Source organism: Diabrotica undecimpunctata, chromosome 7 (assembly GCF_040954645.1).
Source record: "Diabrotica undecimpunctata isolate CICGRU chromosome 7, icDiaUnde3, whole genome shotgun sequence".
Classification (NCBI taxonomy): domain Eukaryota; kingdom Metazoa; phylum Arthropoda; class Insecta; order Coleoptera; family Chrysomelidae; genus Diabrotica; species Diabrotica undecimpunctata.
In genome coordinates, this window is record NC_092809.1 from 147452885 (window position 1) to 147479828 (window position 26944).

The window sequence follows — 26944 nt, forward strand, 5'->3', positions numbered from 1 at the left end:
ATTACAATTGTTTATAAGTGAAAAAACATACCCCTTTTTCAAACGATTATTTTGTAAATAATTTCGATGAAAACGCAATATGCATTGAACTTTTGAGATACTTTCAGTCTTAAAGAATCCTATGAAATATGGTAAATGTATCTAGCATCATTAATGGAGCAAGTTCAATAGTTTAAATATTTAGCCTCAGGGATAAATAAATTAAATAACTTTTAAACTATTTGACCGATCGGGGGGAAATTTGGCACAAATACGGTAATTCCTCGATGTTCCAATGTATTATGTCAATAATATTTTATTTTGTTAATAAAAAAATTATTAAAATTTATAAATAAGTGCAAAAAACTGCTTTTTTGCAAATATCTCCGCAAAGTATTTATCAATTTTAATTTAAAAAACGGGAAAATAAAGATATTCTTGATATAAAAAAATGATATAAATATTATTTATGTAAAAAATAAGGGAAAAAACTTATAGACGAAAAATCAAATTGTGATCATAAATTATTATTTAAAAAAAAACGCAAGGTAAAAATAATTTATGAACCAGACATCAAAACGATAGGTTATAGCTTATGGTTAAGTGTTTTACCATTTTTAATGAATATTCACTTGAAAAGAATAGATTTCTCATTAATTTTTGCAATTTTTTTATCTCTATTGGCTGAAAAATCAAACGATACACACTCTGTGTCCGAAAGTGATGTATTGAGGTAATTACATTTGAGCTGGTATTGCACGCTACACTTTTGATATCATCGCCATTTTGTGTGGGAGCTTCATTGCATTTTGCGGATCAATGTTGGGAATATAGTCAGCTAATTACAGTGGTTTCACGTCAATATATAGTAGCCAATTTAAGCAAACCGCACACCTGAAATGAGAACTGCTATATGGAATCTATAAAGTATTCCAAAAGTGTTATAATATCATATTTGCTGTGACCGTACGTTTAATAGTAGGGAATATTTAAGAAGGATGTAATAAAAATAGATTTTTATTGAGAGTTTATTGCAACAACCTCTATAAAGGTAGTTAATAGGTTACAAATACAGGCTCTTAGGAAAAATGGATTCTAAAACAAAGAATGGACTGCACACATTTTTAATTCATTTACAAAGGATCTCTGCGCACTCAGATAATGAGAAACTAAATTTTCTAAGAAGTGTCACTAAAACCGACCCTTCTATTTCGCTTACTATTGAGATTCATTCATCTATATCTTTTTTCGTATTACTTTTTTTCCTTTTTCGTCTTTACAGAGTGGTCTGGAATCTTCAAAAGAAATTTCAAACCAAAACGCCGCCTGACTGACCTTAGTACAGGATTTGATCTTCGTACTCCCGGCGATAATTATTCCCGAGGTACTTTTAAACGCCTTTTTTTGATCACTACACATATATAGTTGTGTACACTAGTCCAACCTGCTATTTTCAATAATTCTTTTTATCATTTCTCTCACTGTAACAAAATGTACACCTGTCTCTCTTTTGATTATGTTCCTTTCTAGTATCCATCTGCTGCACCCTAACATCGTATTTGTCACAGTGTTTACGTGTCCGCAGTATAGGCATTCATCCATATTGGCCTTTCTGAACCAAGATAAGTAGGCCCTAAAACACCTGTGTCCTATGAGCACATGCGTTGGGAGATAATCCAGTCGCCAGCGACCACATTCCCCCCATCTCTTATATTTGGGATTAGCATCTTTGTCACTGTGCCACATCCTTCATGTTGTTCCATTTTTTTGCCATCTTTCAATTCACCTTTCTCTTTCCTGTCTTTTCTTGGCCATAATAAGGTGCCAACACATGTAGCGGAACACGTCCAGTAATAGTCCACACGAGTACCGCAGGTAAAGTCCTGCAGGCGCATGCTATTTTCAGCAGAATTGTTCGGTTTACTCGTGTTATGAGCCTACTCTAGGCCGTTATCTCTACCACCCAACTCTAGATTGATGCTACGTAGAGGACGATCGACTGCACCGTATAAGGCTCCTTTCTAATTTCGTTTTCTCTATGTTGGGCATCACCCTCCTCAACACATCCGCATTATTCGCAACCTTTCGTGTCACCTATCGCACGTGTTATCCTCATTTTAGATTCAGTGCAATGTCACTTCCAGGTTCTTTTCGTGTTTCATGAGTGTTATACACACCCCCACACATTGTAGTTTCACACTTGACCTGTTTCTTTTCTTCTACAGAATGATGACTTTGGTTTTCTCTGCCTCAAGTTTTAGTCCGTGCTATTTCATTTATTTTTTCAGGTCGCCGCCTTTGTTCCAAACCCGATATTTAAGATCTGGTTGATTCCGCTCCTCTGCCAGAACAGCTAGGTCATCCGCGAATGTGAAGGGATTTGGATCCTTTCCATATTCACAGTTCAGAACCCAGTCATATACTGAGTTCCATAGCATCGTGTCCACGTGCCACTCTTCACCATATTTCTTCTCTTGGACAGATACTCTGCCACCTCATTCATCAGATAACCAGGACATTCTTTCTTCTCCATTGCCATCATTACCTTATTCCACTACAGTATATTATATGCATTTCTAACATTAAATAACAGCAGGATCGCTAGTGGTGTTCATCTGTTGCGCATCACGATTGCAATAATCGTGCGTTTTTCTTTGCAAAAATTAAATTGCCTCCGAGATAGACCACCGGACCTATCAATCATATCATTGATACGTCCTCGCATCATTCTTTCATACAGCTTAACGATGCACGGATAGAGGCGGATGGGGCGATACGTTTCCGCAGCTTTGGGGAGAGTGTCAACCTCGATGTCCTCCAAGGCTCAGAAAAGTACTGTGCTTCCAGCAGTGCATTCATGTATTCCAAAAGACACGCAGCTCGGCCCGTCGTAGAGTTAATTGTTGTTAATTAGTATTTTATTATTTTCATTTCGAATACATCCAATCTGATTAAAATCTTTTGCTTTATTGGCTCCATGTTTATCTATTTTATTTATCTTTGTTTCTCCTACCCTGGTATCAATTGGTCGTATATATTTGTATACGCTTCTGCTTAAGCTTTTGCTGCTAATACTTTCGCTTCCTTTCTTGCCATCGTATATTTCTAAAGATCTGTGGCCGACCTATTTTCTTGCCACCTTTTATACAACTTTCTCTCCTCTTTTATTGTTTTTTGAACTTCGTTAGACCACCACTAGGTCGCTTTATTCCGAAATTCCGTTCCTGATGATTTTCAATAAAAGTATCTCTAGTGATACTGACCATTTTCCTCCAAACTATATTTGGACTTCCTTTCATGTTCCAAGATATTTTTGCTACTATTCTGAATAGCTGAATAGACCTCCTTTCTTATCTTTTAATATCCACCATTTGATTTTTTGTGGTGCTCTTCGATATTTTGGTTTAGTTTCGCTTTTTACCTGGATGTTCAGTACAAGCAACTTATATTGTTGGCTTACTGTCTCACTAATTATTACCTTGCAGTTCTTACATTCATTCATCTTTTTTTCTTGTCATAAAAGAATCTATTTAAGAGTGATTTTGTCCAATGTACGTAATAAGATAAGTTTCTTTTTATTGATAGAATGTGTTAACAATCTCCATATCTAATGCCGTTGCTAGTTTAAGCATATCATATCCAGCTTCATTTCTAATTCCAAAGCCTAGTCTTTGGATTACTTTATATACTGTCTTGAATTAGCAGAAATGTGCATTAAAATCACCTCCTATTATAATTTTTTTCTCTGATAGAATATCACTCAGTATGTCTCCTAATTAGTCATAAAAAGCTTTCCTTTTATTCTCACCCAGCCCTGTTTGAGAAGTATATACAGACACATACAGCATTTAATATTTCCAATACCAGTATAATATTTTTTTGTAGCGTTCTTTACAAACAATTTAAAACTGTAGTAATTATATTTTTTATGCAAATTATACAAACAGATGCCAAAATCCACAGAGAGATTTCAAATATTAATAAATAGAGAGTTAAAATAACCGAGCCAAAATGCTAGTTAAAAAAAATCGATTGATGAAGCCAACCCTACAACGAGCGCGGTGTGTTTGAGGTGAAACACAAACCCTAATAGCGAGGGTTAAATACATCAAGTAGTGTGCATTTTTCACCAAAAGCTCACCTACATAGCTAATGGAATCCACAATCTCATTAAGCGCCAATGAAAAAAAGCTCGAGCGGTTATCTCGTCTGATCTCCACATATCGCATGAAAAAATTCTGAATTTGCGACTATCACGACAGGATTTTAAAATCAGACTTTAAATAAAACATGCTACAGGTTTAACAATGTGTTTCGTTTATTTATTTCTGAAATGGTTTTTTGAATCAAAATTGTCAGTTGTTATTACAATTTTGACCAATTTTATTTCTAATCTAAAATGTTCTGTTAAAAAATTGTTTCATGTTAGATTGTTGAAAGATCAACAATACAAATAATACAAAACAAATACGCTATTTAAACCCATTGTTATTAAAATATATAATCTTCTATTAATTTCTGCAAAAAGCATTTTAAAAGTTAAAATTGTTATAACTGATGTGATCATTGTTTGATTAATCGTTTCCAAAAAACTTATTAACCCTCCATTGCACCGATGAGGCCTATCAGTCCAAGCAAAACTCTTTTTTTGCATAAACTTTACAACTATTTGCTAAAATTGTGCGATATTCTGGGTACCTTTCAAGGTTAAGAATCTGCATGTATACTGAAATATACATATATTTTGAAAAATATATATAGATTCGAGATATACCGCTAAATGGACTGACAGGCCTCACCCGTCAGTTTATGTAACTTTTGCCAATATATACAATTCTCGCAAAGACAAAAAATCTTTCAAAAAAATTGAAGACTTGACTTGGTTAAACCAAACATTGCAGCACTGGCTTTAACTGATAAGTTATCTAGAGCGCCAGATTGCCGTAAAATATACGGGTATTATAACACTTGTGATAACTACCGAGGAATAACCCTCCTAAACGTAAAGTACAAAATATTGGCATACATTCTTTACGACCGACTATCGGGATATTGTGAAGACATAATAGGTAAATATCAGTGTGGGTTTCGTAAAGAAAGATCAACGACCGATCAAATATTCCTTCTAAGGCAAGCCCTGAAAAAAACATATGAGTATGGCATTGCTACTGTTTGTTGATTTTAGATGTACCTATGATTGTGTTGAAAGAAACGCACTGTACAAGGCCATGATAGAATTCAGCATACCAGTACACTTAGTAAAATTGGTGACAGCGACCTTCTCAAGAGTCGAGTGTAAAGTTAGAGTGCAGAATGGAGTTTCCAGAATACTCCAGTCTCAGATAGGACTTAGACAAGGAGACAGCCTATCATGCCTTCTATTCAATATTGCACTAGAGAAAGCGATAAGAGAATCTGGAATAACAACCAGAGGAACTATTATTAATCGCAGCGTACAATTATTAGCGTACGCCGATGACGTCGACATTATTGCAAGAAGAAAGGCGGACGTGGTCGAATCATTCAAGGCGCTTGAAGCAGCAACAAAAAGAATGGGACTAGAAGTTAACACTAGTAAGACGGAGTATATGAAAGTATCAAATTATATACAAACAGCACAACCTGAAGATCTAACGATCGGAACATATACTTTCGAAGGAGTAAGAGAGTTTATATACGAGTTTGCGATTCCGCCGCCGCAGCGCTACGGTCGGCGTTCCGCGCATGAGCGCTGGTTACCTACATCTCTTGTCTACGCACTGACGCCATTACAGTCTGATTCTTCATTGTATACTCCAGTGTTTAAGATGCCTCCAACAATCGTGAGTCACGCTGATTGTGAAGTACGGGCTGTTATACGATTTCTTAGTGCTAAAGGCGTAAAACCGATCGATATTCATCGTGAGATCGTTAAAGTTTACCGACAAAACATTATGAGTGATGGAATGGTAAGGAAATGGGTGAGAGCATTTAAAGATGGCCGCACAAATGTGCATGATGAAGAACGGAGTGGGCGTCCTTCGGTCGTTAATGAACATTTGGTGCAGAAAGTGGACGAAAAGGTGAGAGAAAACAGATGCTTTACAATTTCATCATTGTCCGACTGCTTTTCTCAGTATTCTCGTAGTGTTTTGTATCTCATTGTTACCGAGAACTTGAATTACCGCAAATTGTGTTCACGTTGGGTTCCAAAAATGTTGACGGATTTGCACAAAACCCAACGTTTAGGCAGTGCATTGACTTTCCTTGAGCGGTACCACAGTGAAGGTGAAGATTTTTTAGACCAAATTGTTACTGGTGACGAAACGTGGGTGGCCTACGTCACACCAGAATCGAAACAACAATCCATGGAATGGCGACATTCATCATCACCCAAAAGAGTGAAGTTTAAGCAAACAATTTCTGCCCGGAAAATCATGTGCACAGTTTTTTGGGACAGAAAAGGAGTATTGCTAGTGGAGTTTCTGCCTCGTAATGAGACAATCAATGCAGAGTCTTATTGTGAGACATTGAAAAATCTGTGTCGTGCAATCCAGAACAAAAGACGTGGCAAGTTGAGTAAGGGTATCGTTTTGCTGCATGGCAATGCCAGTCCACATGTGGCTAATCAGACCAAAGATCTCATCAAATCATTTAAATGGGAAACTCTAGATCATCCCCCATACAGCCCTGATCTGGCGCCCAGCGACTACCATTTGTTCCAGCACTTGAAGAAACACCTGGGCGGTCAGCGTCTTCAAGACGATAACGAAGTCAAAACATTTGTGATGCAGTGGTTAACAAGTCAGGCGGCAGAATTTTATCAGGAGGGTATTCAAAAACTGGTGCCACGTTATGACAAGTGGCTCAATGTTCACGGAAATTATGTAGAAAAGTAGATTAAGGTACAGGCTTTCATATAAAAATAAAATTATTGCCATATCTTTGCACGTCTTTTTTTAATTCCAAAACGGTACTTACTTAAAAAACACGCCCTGGGCTCACAAATTAATCAGAATAATTCAGTAAGTGCAGAAATTCACAGACAAATATATCTGGCAAATAGAGCCTATTATGGATTAAAAAAAAATTTTAACCACAAGCCTAGTTACAAAAAGAACGAAACTAATGATATACAGAACTCTTATCAAACCCATCCTCACCTAGGTGTCGGAAACATGAACGATGGCAAAGAGCGATGAAGAACGTTTAAGATGCTTTGAACGTAAAATCCTCCGGCATATCTATGGAGGAGTACAGGAGGGCGGATTAGGGCGAAGACGCTATAATTTCGAACTTTACCCCCTGTATAACAAACCTCATATTATTAGGCCCATCAAAATAAACCGGCTACGGTGGTTAGGTCACATAGAGAGAATGAATGAGATTGAGCCGCCGAAACATATTTATAACCAAAGAATAGATGGAGTGAGAAGGAGAGGCAGACCCAGAGCACGATTTAAGGATCAGGTGGAGGAAGACTTGAGAATGTTTAGAGTACGAAACTTCGAGTTCTCATTAATTACTATTTAAATGGGAATAAGCCACAATTAAAGGTTAAAATACGTTTATTGATGTTTTAGTTTCCACTTCGGAAATTTACTAATGTTTGTATTTTGAGAACGATTTCCGAAGTGGAAATTGAAACGTCAATAAACGTATTTTAACCTTTAATTGTGGCTTATTCCCATTTAAATAGTAATTAATTTAAAATGCCACAAGAAAATAGCTTCAGAACAATATTTCGAGTTCTCATGTCCCTATCTGTTATTTATATTTCTTGTTGTGTGGATCTGCTTCGCCTTCGCCTGTTTTCTTTTCCAATGAATTGTGGTCTTTGTTCTGTTAACAGTTCCTTGTGATAGTCCAAAGGCAAATTTTGTTTTCTAAATAATAAATTGTTGTGACGTGACTATTTTTAAGCAACATTAAGTAGATGCTTTAAAACATATGTAAACTCTTATAAGCAACATTACAATAATTAAACTTCTTCTTCTTCTTAGAGTGCCATATCCCTACGGAACGTCGGCGACTATCATGCTTATAATATTGTTATACTGATCTCGGTCTTGCGCTACGTGTAGCAACAGGTCCGCTGTCAAACCTGTCCACTGCCGCAAATTCCTCAACCAAGAGAGTTTCTTCCGTCCTATCCATTAATCACAATTAAACTTAATCACCTATTATTTTATGTGTGTTGTATTTAATGTAGATAAAGATATTATATTAATTTGTATTGTAAACGACTTTCAAAATACAACCTATGGTATAGCCAGTTTATATTAAATGGTTTTGTTAACTTTATTTTGTAAGTACAATTGATCGTGCAACCTTATGATTCCTATGTAATTGAAAATACAATAAAACTTGATTGACAGTGTTGTTATAAAGTTGCTGTAAATAAAGTTGTTATATTCATTATAAGATAAGTAAGTTTCAGATTATAACTGCTACACTTCTAACTTTGTTTTGGTACTTTTAACTAAAGTTTATTACTTTAAACAGCATGTATAATTAGTTGAAAATAATAATAAAAACTCATTCATATCGAGCATTTTTTGTTCATTAATTACGAATTCCTATTGTTTTTTTTTTAAGTTTATTGTATACAAAAGTTTAGCTATTTTTATCTATTGCAAAGTCTGCAGGGTCAGCTAGTTATTAATAATTTTGAAACGGAGTATGGCCCGAATAGCAGGAATTTAAGTCACCAGACGAAGAAGAACACCCTTTAAAAAATTGAGGAACAGCTGGGAGTGAACGTCATAATTAAGACTATATAGATCCATAAATATAGGTAGAACTATTAAATATTCTGCATTTAGCATTGTATAATAGGGTGGAGCTCAAATTTATTTTTTCGAATTTCATTTTTGCGGGGTGCGGAATTGATGCGTCTTCCATTTTCGAATGAAAAACTTAAATGACATTTTTTCGTATTTTCAGTCTGCAAAGTGGTGAAAAAATGATTGAAATTTTGGAATTTTGTAAAAAAATTTTCATTTCGGAAGAGTCAACGATAATGTTTTTTATTCATTTATTTGAGCTATTAGGATTATAAATAATACGAAGAAAAAAAGAAAAAATAGTTAATACAAAATAAAAAAAATATTCTTACAAATTCAAGAATAACATAAAAAATCATTATAAATGATAGTCTTTCTTACTGTCAAATTTAGGAATCAAACGGCATAATTTCAGCTTATTTTTAATAAATCCATCTCTCCTCTGTGGTCCACAGACGGCAGCACTTGCTTCTGTAACTAATTTGACACACCTTTCAGTGGATTGTATGTGACACGGAATTTTTCTAATATTCTTCAGGATTTCATTTTCGACAAGCTGTGGCTCTATGATGGCCTGAGATATTATTTCGGTACTGATACTCTTCGTTAGTGGAGGTATAATTATGAGCATCCATATTTAAAGTACCTAGGTACTTGGAAAATACGCAAGGATCCGAGGTGTGATGTCTCTCTGATCTTCAATATTCTGCGGAGTGCAAGTTCTCTGACGTACTGTCTGTTGTCGGCTAACATTCCTAGTAGTAAATTCTCTGAATGTCCAAAGAATGCATTTCTCTGTATGACTGGGTCAATAATATTCTTTAAATTGTTGGGCAAATAGCGCGACAGTTTTATCGTAGCATATAAATGTTTGGCACCAAAAATACACATTGGCTCAGTGTTGATCTTGAACCACATAGGAGCATAGATCGTTAAAATAAATGTGCTAAGTATAATTAGGTTTTCTGACGGAGTTTCACTTGAAGCATATAATCTCAATATCCGGTTCGCCATTGTCAACCATCTAGAGTAAACTAGTTTACCAGGATTTTTTTTTGCAAAGTTTTCATCACAATGTCCACTATTGATATACTGACATATTTGTAGAAGATACAGTTGATCGGTGCTTAACTCTTGTGTTGATTTGGTAATATCGGGTAACGCACATTTAATTGCATCTACCGGAACAACTGGTAACACTTCACAGTTAGTAACTGCCTTGCCAATGGGACCAGTGAAACCTTTTGGTCCACTTGTAGTGCCATAGAAATGTTGAAAAAGGTGACGTAATGGCAGTTCATTAGCGTGTAGTTGGCATAAAGCCATTGGAGGGGACTTTGAAACTTGATTTCTAATAAACGAATAACGCCACCTTTGATTCCTGTGTTCACGGCAGTCCCATCACAACCAATAGCCATTATTTTACAAAATTGTAGGTTCACCTGTCAATGTAGCTCTAGCTTTAGAACGAGCTCGTCAAACTCTACTTCTGTCTATAACCAGTCATGAATCGTTTTCAGTAATGAGACCAATGTCTTGGAAAGCTGCAGAAATTATTGCAGCTCCAGCACGATCTGAAACCCCATAACGATCTAATGTTCTGGCAACAACTGTAAATGTGACGTGACTATCAGTCATAGTGAGTGAAGAAGTGGAAATAATTGATTGCGATTGGAAGTCATCAATGTCACTGTTTTTCTTTAATGTATCTGACTGTTGAACATTCAGTCGTATCTTTGAAGTTTTAGGTGATTTGTAAGTACTAGGAATGGATTCCACAGTTATTTGCAAGGCTCTTTGTTCTTCACGTTGCTTTTGTTGGTGTAATCTATGTAAATTCACCTCATTTTTTTTGTCGCTTCACGATTTAAACTACCAATAATCATTTTACGGTTAGTTCGTTGGTCGATTAAGAAATTTCGTTCTAGTATTGAAATTTTTCGGTTTCTAAGACAGCTGCAATCTGTAAACTCTAAACATTTGCAAGTAGCAATATCAAACAATTTCTTGCTATCCTCACCAAACTTAAACAGCTTCTCTTTGTAACCAACTTCGTCCTTCCTGCCTTTATATGGTTTCAATATTGTTCTATACTTATCGTGGTAAGCTATAACTCTGGCTAATATTGTTTTGTGTTCTACGATTGGTATTGAAGCTCTGCGCCACATCTCCTCTACTCTTTCCGTCACAATTTCACTGGTTTTCCGCACACAGTTGTTATACTGTTTTTTTATAGCTTTGAGATACGAATATAAACAGCTTCATCATATCTTTATACGTAGGTAACACATTTTTTAGGGAGCTCACTACCAGAACCAAATATTGGACAAGTTACTTCACTCCGGAGTAATGCCATAGTTGTAATCTAATTATAGTAACTGAATTCACACAAAATTTGTCGCAACACTAAACTTTGACGATTGAGATTGATGCTATAGAAAACGATACTAAACCAACCAATTATCGAAACAGTACTGAATAGTGAATACAAAAGATGTTTCTACTAGAATACCTACTTAGAATTGAAATAGAGTGGGAGAGTAAAGGTCGACTTCTGTGACAGGTAATAACTGGTTGGTATCTCCGTTAGGTAGGGAGCTGGCCCGAAATTCAAAATATATCGATTTCAGTAGCACCGGGGCAGTTATTCTGATGGAGATAGCAAGAAGTGTTAATGAAGTTTTCGTTTCATATCCTAGGACCGGATTAATACCGCACCCCGCGCATGAAAAAATATTTTTTTTTATAACTTTCAAAATATAAAAAAATGACAATGAACTTTTCGAATACTGTCCCATAGCCCTCCATATAACAGCGCTCCACCCTATTGTATAATCAACATTCACATTTTTAAGAAAACATAATTGAAAACGCCGAAATTGTATTTGCACAATATAATGTTTACTGTGTCTGATCTATTTTCTCTGTAATGTTTAAAGATTTTCGCACCCTATATATACGTTTTATAGATGGGTAGTATAGAACTTTCCGATCAATTTAAACATATAGACGAAACTTAGTAGATACACACAACACTAATCACGAGTTTCCACGATATATATCAACTACAAGCGGAATATATGAAAAGTTATAATAACCTTAGTCTTAATCCGATCCACCGAAACTAAGTATTGATATCTTCTAATTCCTTTAATGGTAAATTTTGTGTAAATCCCACATTAATCATTCAAAGGCGAAGGGTTAGAACCGTGAGATTAAGATTTTCCAGGCAGCACTCAAGAAGATCAGCAATGTGTAATTAACAACGTAGGAGATGTTAGGAGATCGAATTGCTGATGCTGATGCTTCTAAATAATCATCTGCTAATGGTGTATTCTCAGAATTCGAGATTGGATATAAATATTATCGTATATAAAATTGAATGTGCTGACAATTCATTGCGTAATCACAATAGACTAAAAAGATTTTAACAGGTGTAAAATGAGGATCATATAAATTTGGATTAATTACAACAAAAAAATCGTTTTTTTTTTAAGCTAAAATGTGTCGATGTTAAACTATTTTATAGAATATAATTTTTAGGACAACGCTGCTATCACAAACAATATTAGATACTTAATATGGTAGTGGAGTGATTGAAAACTTACCGCAACAATAATGAAAAAAGAATAACTTCATTTTACAATATTATTATCATTATTAATTTAGATATATTGATATCTTAAAACAGATCAAATAAAGAATCAGTTGTGACGCCATTTGTCAACACTAGGAGAACCTGTATTACATTCTTAGCTGTAATATAGAAGAGGACTTAAAAGAACACAGTTCATATGAAATTAACCAAAGAATAAAAAGGCAACAGAAGTAGACCAAATGAACAAAACTAAGGTCTGCTTGCCATCATGCTAATTTCAGTACTGATTTCAGTACTAAAAATATTGGTTAGTTGCGGAGTCAATTTAGTATGAAAATGTGTGTTTGTGTTTGCAACTACACTTAATTTTAATTAGCCTGTAGGCATGCGTTCTAACAATGAAGTTTGTTTTATGATTAGAGTAAACAAAATATACAGGTAAATAATAACTGAGAAAAAGAAGCTACAATTATGTGCAGCGTCTTTAATTGTAATAATGATACTAGCAATAAAGAAAAAAATCATATACTTCTTAAAAAAGAGTATATGGAGAAAAAATGGATCGAGAGAAGAGAGTTAGAGAGTTAGGCAAAGGAATATTAAATATGTTGAATGAAGAATTATTAATAAAAGACCCTTTGGCATAAAAAACTTTTTACAAATAAATAATAATAATTCATTATTTTTAGTACAAGAAATTAGAACATGCTCTAATTTTTAGTACTGAATCGGCGCGCGCATCTAATTTGTAGATACAATATTTTTAGTACTAAATTCAGTACTGAATTTAGCATAATGGCAAGCAGACCTAAGAATGACCCTTTTAAGTTTTCCACCACCTCTTAATTTTTTTCAACCAGCCTCTTATGGAGGCGTAAGGTGAAAATATAGGCTTCGTACTATTGTCTTTTTTTTTCAAATAGTACGACTTATACCGAACTCCGTGTTGTTCATTTGGAACGTTGTCTTTTATTATTCGGAAAATAGATAAAAGTTTTTATTGGGGGCTAAATATTGTCTTTATTTCTAAAATTTTGTTGATTTTGTCAGTGACACCTATAATGTAAGGAAGAAAAGCTTTCGTATGATGGGGGTCTGAGTTTTGGGTTGAGATTGAGATTGATGTATGTGGATGATTCGATTGTTGTGATTTTAGCGATAACCATTTTTGCATATGGGTTTATTTTTAACTAAATGGCTCAGCGGGACTACTTGCATCATCACAAAGATGTATTGATCTGCAGACAATGGTATTATTGACTGAATTAATTTGTGAATGTGGATGATGAGAGCTGTATATATCAGAGTTGTTTGAAGATGATAGGAATAATATTGACGAATTCTACCAAAACTGACGGCCCGGAAATTATGAAATGCGAGGTAGAACACGCTATAAATAATGCTAAAATTAGAAAAGCTTATGGTCCAGATAATACACCAACTTAGTTGCTGAAACTAATAGAGGATGATAACATAAAAGTAGTAGTAGGACTTTTTAATTTAATACACTCGCGATCATAAAATCCAGGTCACCTTGAAAATCGCCGTTATTTCATTTTTAACAAGCTTTATCGTAAATAATAATAACACTAATACAAACTAATGCATGTTTCTGAGAATTGTTGTCAGCTTAGCGGTTTCCTTTGTAACAAAGAATTCCAATAATGCCGATTGCGCGGAAAACTGTACACTTCCCAAAATGAACGGTACCTGTAACTGCCGCTTGTTTTAAATCTCATTTGTGCTTCGACTTTCTGTTCAAACGCAACAAACAAACGTTATTATTGCCGCCATTAATGTTTATTAGTGCCATTATTAGTGTTTATTATTGTTTATTTTTTGCCAAAAATGCCTTGACTCTTGTTAAAATGGCATGCATTGTTGCGTTTGTGAAAGACGGTCACACTCAACGGCAAGTCGCAAGAACTGTTGGCGTAAGCCTTTCTACGGTTCAACGAGTGCTTCAACGCTTTCAGGAGACGAGTTTGCTAACAGGAAGTACGAAATTGCAATGTTAGCGTTGTAACAGTCAGGAAAAGACATCGTTCTTCTGGACTATCTTCTCGGGTAATGGCTACAGGACCGCCACTTGGCCGGGCGCATCGAGTTGCACGACTAGCTTTTGCTCGACAGTACGCACATTGGGGAATTAATGATTGGGGCAAATTGTTATACTCAGATGAATCCCGTTTCTGCCTAACTGGATCCAATGGACGTGTAAGAGTTTGGAGGAGAACCGGTGAACGATTTTCACAAGAGTGCATTGCTCCAATAATGCCATTTGGTGGAGGCTCGGTCATGGCTTGGGGAGGTGTATCTTCCGACTTCCGCACAGAATTACCCTTCATCGAAAATGGGTTCTTAACTACTCGAAGGAACATAGCGGAGATTCTGGAAGAACATGTTATGCCCACCATGGCAGGGCTTGGAGAAGACGCCGTTTTTATGCAGGACAACGCGCGACCGCACGTTGCCAGGATCAGTATGCAATACTTGGACGAGGTTAGAATTACGAGGTTACCCTGGCCAGCTAGGTCTCCGGACCTGAATCCCATCAAACATCTCTGGGACGATTTGAAAAAACGTATTCAAACCCATACACCTCCTCCTAACAACGCACAGGAGCTTAAGGATCTGTTAGTGAGAGAGTGGAATAACATACCTCAACATGTAATCCGGAGAAAAATTGAGAATATGCCCCGTCGTCTGCAAGAGGTTATTAGAGCAAGAGGAGGCAATACACGATATTAGGCATTGAAATTCCACTGATGTTTTACCACGTTGCGCATTTTTCATTTTTTTTTTTCTTAAGTCTGTTTCAACAATTTGGTTTGTTTTCTGCTTCATCAATAAAAACAATAAAAAAACCGTTTTTTTTTTCTTTCCTTTACCTTTTCTAAAAAAAGGTTATTACTGCACCAGATGCAAAAATATTCAAGAAACTTTAAATTTTTAAGGTGACCCGGATTTTATGATTGCGAGTGTATATATAACACCGAAGCGAAAATGCTCAGAATATCGATTAATTAGCCTAATGAGCCACACTCTTAAAATTTTCCTAAGAATACTTCACAACAGAATTAGACGCAAATGCGAAGATGATCTCGAAGATACCCAATTTGGTTTTAGAAATGCTATGGGAACCAGGGAGGCACTTTCTGCGCTTAACGTTCTATTACAAAAATGCCGTGACCAAATGTTTCGTGGACTTCGAAAAGGCATTCGGTATAGTACAGTATGTAAAATAAATGTAAATACTGAAAAATATCGGAATAGATGACAAGGATATTCGTGTCATTAAAAATTTGTACTAGAATCAAACTGCTATCGTAAAAATTGGAGATAACTACACCGATCAAATCTCCATACAACGAGGAGTAGACAAGGTTGAGATTTAAAAAGGCACTTGAGAGACAACCATATGGAATAAAAATCCACGGGGAACTACTTAATGTGATTATATATGCAGACGATACAGTAATTCTTTCAGATAATATTGAAGGTCTCCAAATTCTGCTTGATCGTATTCACGAGGTAGGAGAGGAAATGGGCATAAAAATAAACTCAAACAAAACCAAATTTTTAGTGTTTAGTCGTGACCCACATTCCGATGCAAAGCTTCAATTAAACGGAGTCCAAGTTGAGAAAGTCCACAAAATGACTCTAAATTAGAGTTAAAACATACCATCAAAATATGCCATGAAATAAACTAAGTTTTACTATCCTGACCAAAATTTTTAGAATGTATTGTCCAATATTATATTTTAAATTTGTGTTTTTAATGTTGAGTGTCAAACTTTATTTTAAATATTCTCAACGACTATGTATTGAAAAAGGAATAAAACCATTCCGAAAGCTCGACAAAAAGTCAAAAAAGTGTGTCTCTAACATCTCGGCCAACCTTCTCACTAATATTCTGTATTTCTTATATATATATATATATATATATATATATATATATATATATATATATATATATATATATATATGTATATATATATATATATATATATATATTAATGTGATATTAAAAGTCAGAGGTGCGCCAAGCAATTAATTAGCTAATTAATTAATTAATTAAACTTATTTAAATGATGCAATTATGGTTTTATCACACTCTAATTCTCTTATCTCAGGGTTATATTCGTGCTTCAATATCTATGCTTTACATATGATAGGTAAGGTCTAAGGAATATCGGAATAATAGTCATATATGATACAAAATTATATATTGAAATAAAATTCACACTCAAATATCTTAAACCAAAAAATATCTCATATAAGGATTATCAAAATTTTGTTCTACGTACGTGAACCTTCAAAATTTAATGTTATACACTATATAAATTAAAATTTCAAATCAAAATTGTTGTTCTATATCTCCTGATAAATGTTTCTATCTTTTCTGAAGCAATTAAAAAAAAACTTTATTCATAAAGAAAAACTGACGAATGTTAAAAAAAAACTATCTCTCTGATGATGAGTTGTCCAAATCCTTGTTCCTTGTAGCCTACACTATCTATTCTTAGCAGTTCCCTAGGTAATCAGCAATCTTACAACAAATTATTGCGAGCCTCTCGTCTTCAATGATCTCCTTCAGATGCACGTATCGTTAAAAAAAAACGCTAGCTTCTTCTCCTCTCGATAAACTAAATCTCTCGTTCCGGCCTGAACAGTGACTCTTGGAATATATAAGTAGAAAAGTATGACTTAAAATATTTTACTGGATCAGCTTGCGTCAGGATACACTTAGTCCACGAAAACTCACAAACATTCACTTCTAATGCTTACTATCATTTGGAAACCGCCAAAGAACTACGACTGTTCGCATTGCACCCTTGGAAAACAACTGATGATCTTTTTTTCCTCTAAAATCTAGCTAAACTCTCATTCATCTATCTCTCTCACTTTTTTTCACTCTTTGCCAATCAAAGCTATAAAAACTATTAACATGTTAATCGTTTCTACAAATTCTTAAAAACTAACGGAGAAATATAATTTCTAAATTCTACCCTATTGTCTTTATTCACTGTACAAGTCCATTTGGAAAACCCGGTCGTATTGTTCAATTCACTACGTTCACTCAAATATATTTTACAAAGAAAATAATTTATGCATATCTTAAATTTTGTTTACTACAGGTAATCCAAAGATAATGGACTTTCATTTCTTTGAAATATCTTTCATAGTTTATCAGTTGAAATATTTTGAATTATTATGTTTTATAATTTGAAATATATTAATAGCAAACCAATATTATTTTTAATTTTACATAGCATAACAATATATATATATATATATATATATATATATATATATATATATATATATATATGCTTTATGAACGACATAAATATTAACCAATGATTGTTATGAACTTAAATTCTTAAATTTAGAGATTACAAGAATGAGTTTCAGAAAGATTTTTAAAGGTAACAAAATGGTAATCAGATAATGAGCGACCAAAGAAGACAACCTCTTAAAGATGTTTGAAAACATTTTTGTATGGATTAAATTTCCCAGTGTCGGTAATTTCCTATAAAAACTAAATAAGTGTCTGAATCGCTAACTAGAATCGAGCTCCAGTTATATTTGAAGGCGACGGAGACAGCCTGTGCAAGGTACGGTCGTAAATGGCGTGTTTGCTGCTTTAAGTCCACACAGACACTCATGCGGTACACCGGGCCTATTATGTCTATCTCCTGCTACAGACACGCAACGCTTTGACACTTCGCTACAGGATAATGCACATCGAACGTGACAAAGGCACTTATTTTTTATTGTGACACGAGCTGGCAATGTTTCGTTTGATATAAAAGATTTATTTCGGAGTTAAATTTTAAAATAAAAGTTAGAAACTTTTTAAACGCTATTTAAACTATAGAGATGTTTAAAAAAATAAATAGTTTCATTTTGTACTATTTCTAATAGATGATAATTACGTAGGGTGTTGCACGTAGGCAATACAATAGACTTTTCTGTAACATTAATCGAGTTTGAGATTAGAAAATTTTCTCTTGATATAACTGAAGCTGATTTACGAATTTAACTTATTTATAATTTTGTAACGGTTCTGGAAGCATCTGCCAGGAAACCCTTTTGCAAGCAAACGAAGGAATCGTAATCAATTGAGAGGTTGCGAGTAGTTGCAAGAACAGTAGAAGAATTACAACGATTACTTACAAATACAAATATTGCCTGCAACAATTATGGCATAAGTATCAATATCAAAAAAACTAAGTATATGGTCTTCAGTAAAAACATGACACAACCAGCACATATTAGTATAAACGGCATTCAAATTGAAAAAGTATCAAGTTACAAATACTTGGGTACTTCAATAAACGAAACTGGAGACCAAAACAATGAAATTAAACGACGTCTCGAAATTGCCAGGGCCACTTTCATAAAGATGAGGAAATTCTTCTGCAACAGAGATATAAGCATCCCCTTCCGATTAAGAATGCTAAGGGGCTACGTATTTAACACGCTATTATACAATGTAGAGGCCTGGACTCTCAAGCAGAACAATATAAAAAATATTGAAAGTTTCGGGATGTGGTGATACCGTCGAATGCTGAAGATAAGTTGGGTTGAAATAGTTACAAATTTTGAAGTAATGCGAAGGATAGGAAAAGACCCAGAAATTTTGTCAACGATCAAACGAAGAAAACTCGAATATTTGGGTCACGTGATGAGAGGACATAAATACGCATTACTTCAAAATATAATGCAAGGAAAAATAGAAGGAAAACGGAATCTAGCGCGTAGAAGAATGTCATGGCTGCGTAATTTGAGAGAGTGGTTTGGCTGTACCACTAATGAACTCTTTAGGTCAGCTGTAAACAAGGTCAGGATAGCCTTGATGATTTCCAATCTCCGATAGGAGTGGCACAAGAAAAAGAAGAAAGGTTCTGAAACTGTTTTCTTGTGACATGTCTACGTCTAAGTTATTTATTATGTTTACATGGGGTTAAGCCACAATTGATTGTAATGAAAATTACATTTTTAACTGTTTGACATTTCGATTTCCACTCTAGAAATCGTTTAAAAAAAACTTATTATAAAAAATTCTGCGAATATGTTTAATAAACAAGTTAAGTGAGTAATAGTTCAAGTATATAAGTGCAAGTTATAAGTAATAGTTCAAGTTTTCAACAATTCATGGTTGTCTTACTTGGCATTAACCGTCTAATGCATCAACTTTTCTTCGAGCTAAAAAATTCAGGAAAGTTAGATTTTGCACTTACGAACACAAATATACTGAGGCAAAAATTGATATTACTGCCAGGTATACCTCTAAAAAGAAAAAAACAGACATCCGCCTTGAGGCGGGCTTGTGCAGTAACCACGCATTAAGGTAACAGCATTTAATTTTTTTTAATTATAAAACTAAGCAAATAAAACATATTGAAATTATTGTTTATTATGAAAATCGTAAAAACATGTTTGTTGGTTGAATTACATAAAGATAAATTGCATTTTATACAATATGCTTCGGTTTCGGATGTACATTTTGGAAATTTGCACTGTTTTTTACCAGTACGATCCCGAAATACACACCAGTGGCCTATTTGATCGTAACTGATGTCCTCCGTCGGAAAATATGCTCTCTTTGTTGCTCTTGCAGTGGTTTTAGGTGAACAACTGGAAGGTCAGCCAACAGGTTGTTTGACTGGAGCCATGCCACGCAAGCAGAGGGATTCAGCTACTTGTGTTCTGAACACTGGCAACTTAATTTTTTTTTATGAATCCTGTGATACAGTAGGTAAGCGTTGATCACCGCCACATCTATGAGGTGGTAAAAAATACGGTTATTCTATTTTCTGGTCTTCATATGAATGCGATACCGACCTAACAGTCCATCCATCAAATCAACACGTCCCATGTGCCATTTATATTCTTTGATGATCTATGGGCAATAGATTTCATCGTGAACTATTTTTTTCTGTCCCACCGTCTAATTTTTCGGGACTGTACGCTATCATTTTTGGATGCAAATGGTTTTACGCCAACATAAGTCGCACATATTTTGTGTCGTTCCACAAAACAGATATACATATATAGTAATATCTATAGCACATGCGTTACCAACAAATTCTTCTGAATAGCCACAAACAACTTTCTTTTGTTGCAAATCTGCGTCGGTCGATAATTTGCAATTGGGTATTCTGTTCCTTCTCACTATTCCCAAGCTGTATATTCCTCTACTTCGGAGATAGGTAAGCACGCCCAAAGACGTATAGAAATTGTCATAGTATAAAATGTGATTTACGAAATTTGGTCACTTCCAGTGATCTTTGTAGCGCACATTTGTTCATCTACGCACAACCTAGAAGGCATAGGGGCTGATAGAAACCTGTCATTGAAATGTTTTACTAACGGACGAGCCTTTATGCAGAGAACCGTATCCAGGGTTACCCCTTTCCACAGCTACTGAGTTGTCATTATAGTGAAGGTACCGGCGTATGGATTCAAACCAAATCAAAGGCATAGTCTGTCGAATTGGCTCAAAAGAGTGTTTTCCCCAATATGATCGGACATTTGGATAACGATAAACAGACATATATAGAAGAATGGCAAAAAATTTTCGAATATCGTCGGACTGGAAGCTGTTGTTTGTATATCATTTTGAGCGTACAAGTTTGTTTGCTTCACTAGATGATCAACCATTGTGTCGTCAAGAAAATTAAGAAAACATTCGTAAGGTGTGGCTAATTTCTTAATTTTTTCTGGAAACTGCTTTTGGCCTCGAAATACCACCTCATTTACATGAAGTTGAAGGTGTTTATTTTTCTTTTCTGTGAACTTTGGTTATCCATTTTTGAATTGGAAATTTTAACATTCTGTATATTATATTTTTAGATTTTGTCTTAAGTTTTGGCTGAGATTTTGTATAAACTTTTGTATAAGTTTGTTGACCGCGGACCTTCCATACTAGATCTGACAACTAAGTTCGAAGACTATTCGTAAAACATATTTAATTAGCCATTTTTTATAATTTTTTATTTTTTCCCTTCAATATAATATTATTTTATATACCTACAACCTTTCACTATTCGAAGCAGTGCTGTGGGTCATCTTTCGACGTAGCTGCATCAATTTTTGTTTTACGTCGTCTAATGACACGTGGCGGTTTCCTTTTAAACAGGATTTAATTTTTGGAAACAGGTAGAAGTCGCAGAGGGCTATATCTGGCAAATAGAGGGGATGGTGACTATGACTGTGACTTAATTTTTGGATAGAGTAGACGTTGTCTGCCGGCAAATTCTCGTAATGAATGATTTAGAAGTTTTCTTTTCATATTTTGTACCTTTTTTTTTCGAATTTTTTTCTCGGGGTCTTTCTAAAACCTCTTTAATACTACTATTAATTACCTGTCTGACCTTGATACCAATTTTGTGTGAACTTAACCTCATACATGAAAAAAAAAAACAATCCACATTGCCCCGAAATTGGACTTGTTTATTCTTGCTTTTTTGCTTTTGGAGAGTTAGGTGTTTTTATTGCATAAATGTTCGATTCTTTTCAGAGTTATCTTAAAAAATCTATATTTTGTAACCAGTGACCTTTAACAAGGAGTTTGAGTCTAATTTTTATACATTCCAGAGTATCAGAGCAAATGTCTTTACGATGCTTTTCTGTCATTATGAGTCTGAGCACAAGATTAGTTCAATCTTTTCAGATGTTTAGTTTCTCATGCATTATTTGTATCAAAGTTTCTTTATTAATCTACACATGCTTAGCAGCGGTCCCAATACTTAACCAACAGTCCGCCTGGGACACTCGTCACCTTTGACATCCTCATTTTCCTCCTTAAAATGTGGTACCATTAAAAAAATATGGCACGGGATAAGCAATGGACCCCATGAATTATCTGCAAAGTTTCAAAGGTTTCTGAATAGTCATAAAATGTAACAATTTCGTATAATATTTCTTTGTAGCAGAATTGGAGCATTAAAATACCAGGTATTGTGAAAACCATTTTAAAAAACTTTATTGAAAGTATACAGATGATGACAAATCTTGTAGTCAGCGAAGATATATGCGTAGGAACAAGATCCATAGACCAGGTAATGGCCTATAAATACCTAGGTCATGAGATTCGCATAGGAAAAGATAACCAAACCGTTGAGCTTCTTCGTCGTATAAGACTGACTTACGCAGCCTTCGGCAAGCTGAACCATATTTTCAAATCGTCTGATATACCAATATGCCTTAAAAGAAAACGTTTAATCAGTGTGTTTTGCCAGTATTAACTTCCGGCGCGGAAACGTTGACCATGACAAGGAGAACAGTTCAAAAGATCCGTGTGTGACAAAGAACAGGAGTGGCTGATGCAGTAGAGAGAGTAGCAACACTGAAATGGAACTGGGCAGGTCACGTAGCTCTAATGACAGATAATAGATGGACAAAGCGGATACTGGAATGGAGACCAAGAGATGATGCCTACCGAAGCAGAGGTCGTCCACCAACACGTTGGACTGACGATCTAAAACGTTGTCATAGGAATTTGATGCAAGAGGCACAAGATCGAATTCGATGGAAAATTATGGGGGAGATCTATGTCCAGCAGTGGATAAGCGAAGATTGAATGATGATGATTAAAAGTTGACTTAATATTTGTATTTATAGTTTTTTAACAATTCTTTTATTGTTTTGATTTAAATTTTTTTGGCAGTTAAGGTGTGAAATAATCGTCTTACTTTAAAAAAGACAAATTAACGATTTCCTGAACTACGGAAAAGAAAATTATTCATACATATTCATTATTAGAACAGGGAACAAACTATTTTGCCATGACACTCGTTGATATAGGTATAAAACAACTGCTTTGTTTGCAATTAAAAAAAATAGACTTTTAAAGTAATTTTTGTAATAATTAAAAAGCAACAACAAAAATTATTTTAAACTCCCATTTTATAGGATTTTCTATGCTTTTTAGTAAAATTGTATCACTTTTTCTTATAATTTACTGGTTTTCACCTTTAGTATTTAAATCTTATATTATTTATAAGTAAAAAATGACGTTTAATCTTTTGCACATTTTGTTTGTTACATATTGTTACATTTTGTTTATACTTACTATTGTAGTTGTAGATTACTGTGTGCATTATATAAAAATTTTCCTTTATATCAGTATGAACTATCACTATGTAACTATTCCTTACGAAATCGTTGTATGCCCGTCACTGTGTAGCCGCCTCTGGGAGGTTAATGCGTGCCGCCGCTAGCTCCGGCATTAGCGGTCGTTTTGGGGGTGGCTGTGGCGTGGAATTCCACATCCAAGTGCTAACTGCTCCAACGGCGACGGATTCGGTGGCTAACCCTCTTTCAACCATACGTGGTTCACAATATGACCCTTTGATTTGCCCAAGTACTCACCATAGTATAAACTCGGACAACTCTATTCACAACTTCAACTTTTTTTCTCTGCGTTGATCAAAACATCGAATGAGCTATTAAAGATATTTTTAAATAACAAATTATTTAATAATAACGAAAATAGACGGTCAACTTTGGTATTTGCAATAAGGTGTGTCTAAGAACGAGAAAAACATACGAAAGTTAGATATTTATATATCAAATGAAAGCCAAACTCATCCATATATTAGTATAAGTGTTTAACGCTTTCCACAAAGCTCATATTTCACAAAAAATTACTATTTTTCAATGACCAAATATTTATTTTGTTTGTAGTTATTATTAATGGCATATTTTTCTATAAATTTCATGTATGTTCGAAAAACGATTATATAATTTTTTTAATTTTTCAGGAAAAAGCTTTACGTTAACAATAATGGTGTCTTCGAGTCCGCCCCAAGTTGCTACGTATAACAAAGCTATCAAAGTAACGGTGGATGGACCGAGAGAACCAAGGTCGAAAACAAGTGAGTAAGATCATTTTATTATCTTCATTATTAAATTATGATAGGCCCATACATGTACTAGCTAAAATCCGTAAATACTTGAAGTAACTTTATAAGTGTACTAATATGTCTATTTAAGACATAATATATTTATATTAGTTTTATTATTTTTGTTCTATAAATCGGTTCTTGTAGAAAACATTTCTGTTTTAATCCCGCTATTACTATCGAAATTTTTTCATAATGAATAACGTTATAGCGTTTAAAAGTAAATAACCCGTAAAAAACACTAATTGACGATCATTTTCAACAACTCTTCAACAAGAACAAACTCTTCTTCTTCTTCGTCAGCTTTGTCCTTTTCAGGGATCGCTCATCCTACATCGCCACTCATTTCTGTCAATGGTCTCTTCTTCAACTAAACCTTTCTCTCTCAAGTCCTCTTCCATACAGTCTTTCCATCTTCTCCCTGTGTTTTCATCTACCTCTCTTTCCATCAACTAACAGCTCTATCCTTCTAATCTTTTGTTAAAATTGTAGCTACCCCGGTTCTTTCAGCTACCTCTATCTTTTTAATTAAAATTCTCTTTATAGGCTAGACTTTACCATCGAGCACCAACGCAGGCCTCACCACACTTTTGTATATATTTCGTTTTTGCCCTTCCCCGATTTTTTGATCACAGAGTACTCAGCTCATTCGTTTTCCGTTAAATCACCCAGCATGTATCCTCTAAGCCTGTAACACTTTCTTAATCCAGTGTTCCCATTTTCCGTTATGTTCGAGCCTAGGTAATTAAATTGTCCTACTAGTCATATTTTTTCTCCAAGCAATTTATTGTCCCCAACCATTCTCGCTCCTCCCAACCACATATACTCCGTTTTTGGCCTGCTAATTAAGTTGTCGCTCTTGAATAGATCCTCTGCCCTTTTAATTTTCTGCTCCAATATTCCTTTGCGCTCTTCCACCAGGATCCTCGTTCCTTACCTTCTCTGTCAGAATATCCAGAACAAGATTAAACAGGTAAGGTCTAATTATTATTTAAATGGGAATAAGCCACAATTAAAGGTTAAAATACGTTTATTGACGTTTCAATTTCCACTTCCACTCCAAATAACCCAGTTCCAAACATGTCCAATATGTAAAAAAAAAGATGTGAAAAAGGCATTAATCTCCTTAAATGTGTCACTTGCTGGAGATGGAGTGCTGATCCCAAAGTTGGATTGATGTTTTACAGGACCTACGTGCGATCAATTTTAGATTACGAGTGTATGTTATACGCATCAGCAGGCAATACACATTATCCGCGAAAACGAAAGTCAGGTCAAAAAATACGTACACACACCAGAACTTACAAACAAGAACTGAAGCTACGTGGAATTTTAGCCTAGTGTCTTAATTGCGCGCAAGCGTGCTTAAGAAAAATGAAACTGCAGGTTCGCGGGCGACCCCATGTTGTGGTACTAGGGTTAAGAATTACTGGAAAATGAAAAATTCTCCACCATTAGCGGATGACTTTCAGGAAACCAATGATTTACCGGTTACATTATCAACACATTTTGTTATACCACTCTATAAATTTGAATTTAATAGGATCTTCAAAAAACCAAATATTATATTTCCGAAAGAGTCAGATTCAGATAAAATAAATAACACGTTGTTGAACTCCATATTGAGTAAATATACTAATAAAACTACACATAAAATAATTTACACAGATGCTGATGGCTCTAAACTGAACAATGGGAAGGTTGGGTCTGCAGTGTAAATTCCTTCCAATGCCAAATCATTTAAAATAAAAGTTCCTTCACATTGTTCTTTTTACACTAAAGAACCAGTAGCTATGACGAAAGTTTTGGGTTGGCTAAAGCACGAATATTGGCAACATGCTATGATCATCTCAGACTCTAAGTCAGTTTTTAGCGGACTTAATAGTACTGAGATAAACATTAAGACATGTGAGCTAATATATGACATTAAACAAAAAGTGAAAAACAAAGATGTAACATTTATTTGGGCAAAAAGTCACACCAGGATAAAAGGTAATGAAATAGTAGACAATGTTTCTAAGGATTCTACTCATTCTGGTATAAAGAAATATATTTATACAGTAACAGATCTAATTAAATTTAATAATTAAAAAATAAATTTTAACTGAAAAGGCAGATGGAAAATATTATCGAATACATCAAACAATCAATATCACAAAATTCATCCTACGTTACCATCTCTAACAGAATTACCACACATACTCCATTATAACATATTCAAACGATCAGCAGCAACTACCAATAGAAAAAAACTATTCACGGTGCTATTCCTGCTCACCTGACTAGATTAAACATTATAGAATCAGAAAAGTGCTCATACGATAATATTTCTCAATACACTCATTTCTCGATACATTTCTCAAGAAACTGGAAGCCTTTGAAATCTGGGTGTATCGGAGAATCCTACGAATAAGTTGGGTGGATAGAGTTCGTAACGAAGCTGTTTTGCATCGGATGGGAAAAGTTACGGAAGTCGTGAAAACAGTTAAAAATCGCAAACTTAAATATTTTGGCCATGTTATGCGCCACCCAGAGAGATATAATATACTCATTTAATAATACAAGGCAAGGTAGACGGAAGAAGAGGGCCAGGTCGAAGAATAACGTCATGGCTTAGAAACCTGAGAGATCGGTTTACCTCTCCATCTCTTTCCCGAGCTGCAGTTAACAAAATTAATATAGCC

At 34.7% G+C, this 26944-nt stretch overlaps 1 protein-coding gene across 2 annotated transcripts in view; it reads left to right on the plus strand.

Annotated features, from left to right (window-relative positions):
- RunxA (RUNX family transcription factor Runt related A) overlaps positions 1-26944 on the plus strand; it is a 91437-nt gene that overhangs the window by 17748 nt on the left and 46745 nt on the right. For both annotated transcript variants that reach the window (XM_072538511.1, XM_072538512.1), the window contains exon 2: positions 24120-24233. In XM_072538511.1, the coding sequence (XP_072394612.1) occupies positions 24120-24233 (114 nt within the window). The remainder of the gene's footprint in view (positions 1-24119; positions 24234-26944) is intronic.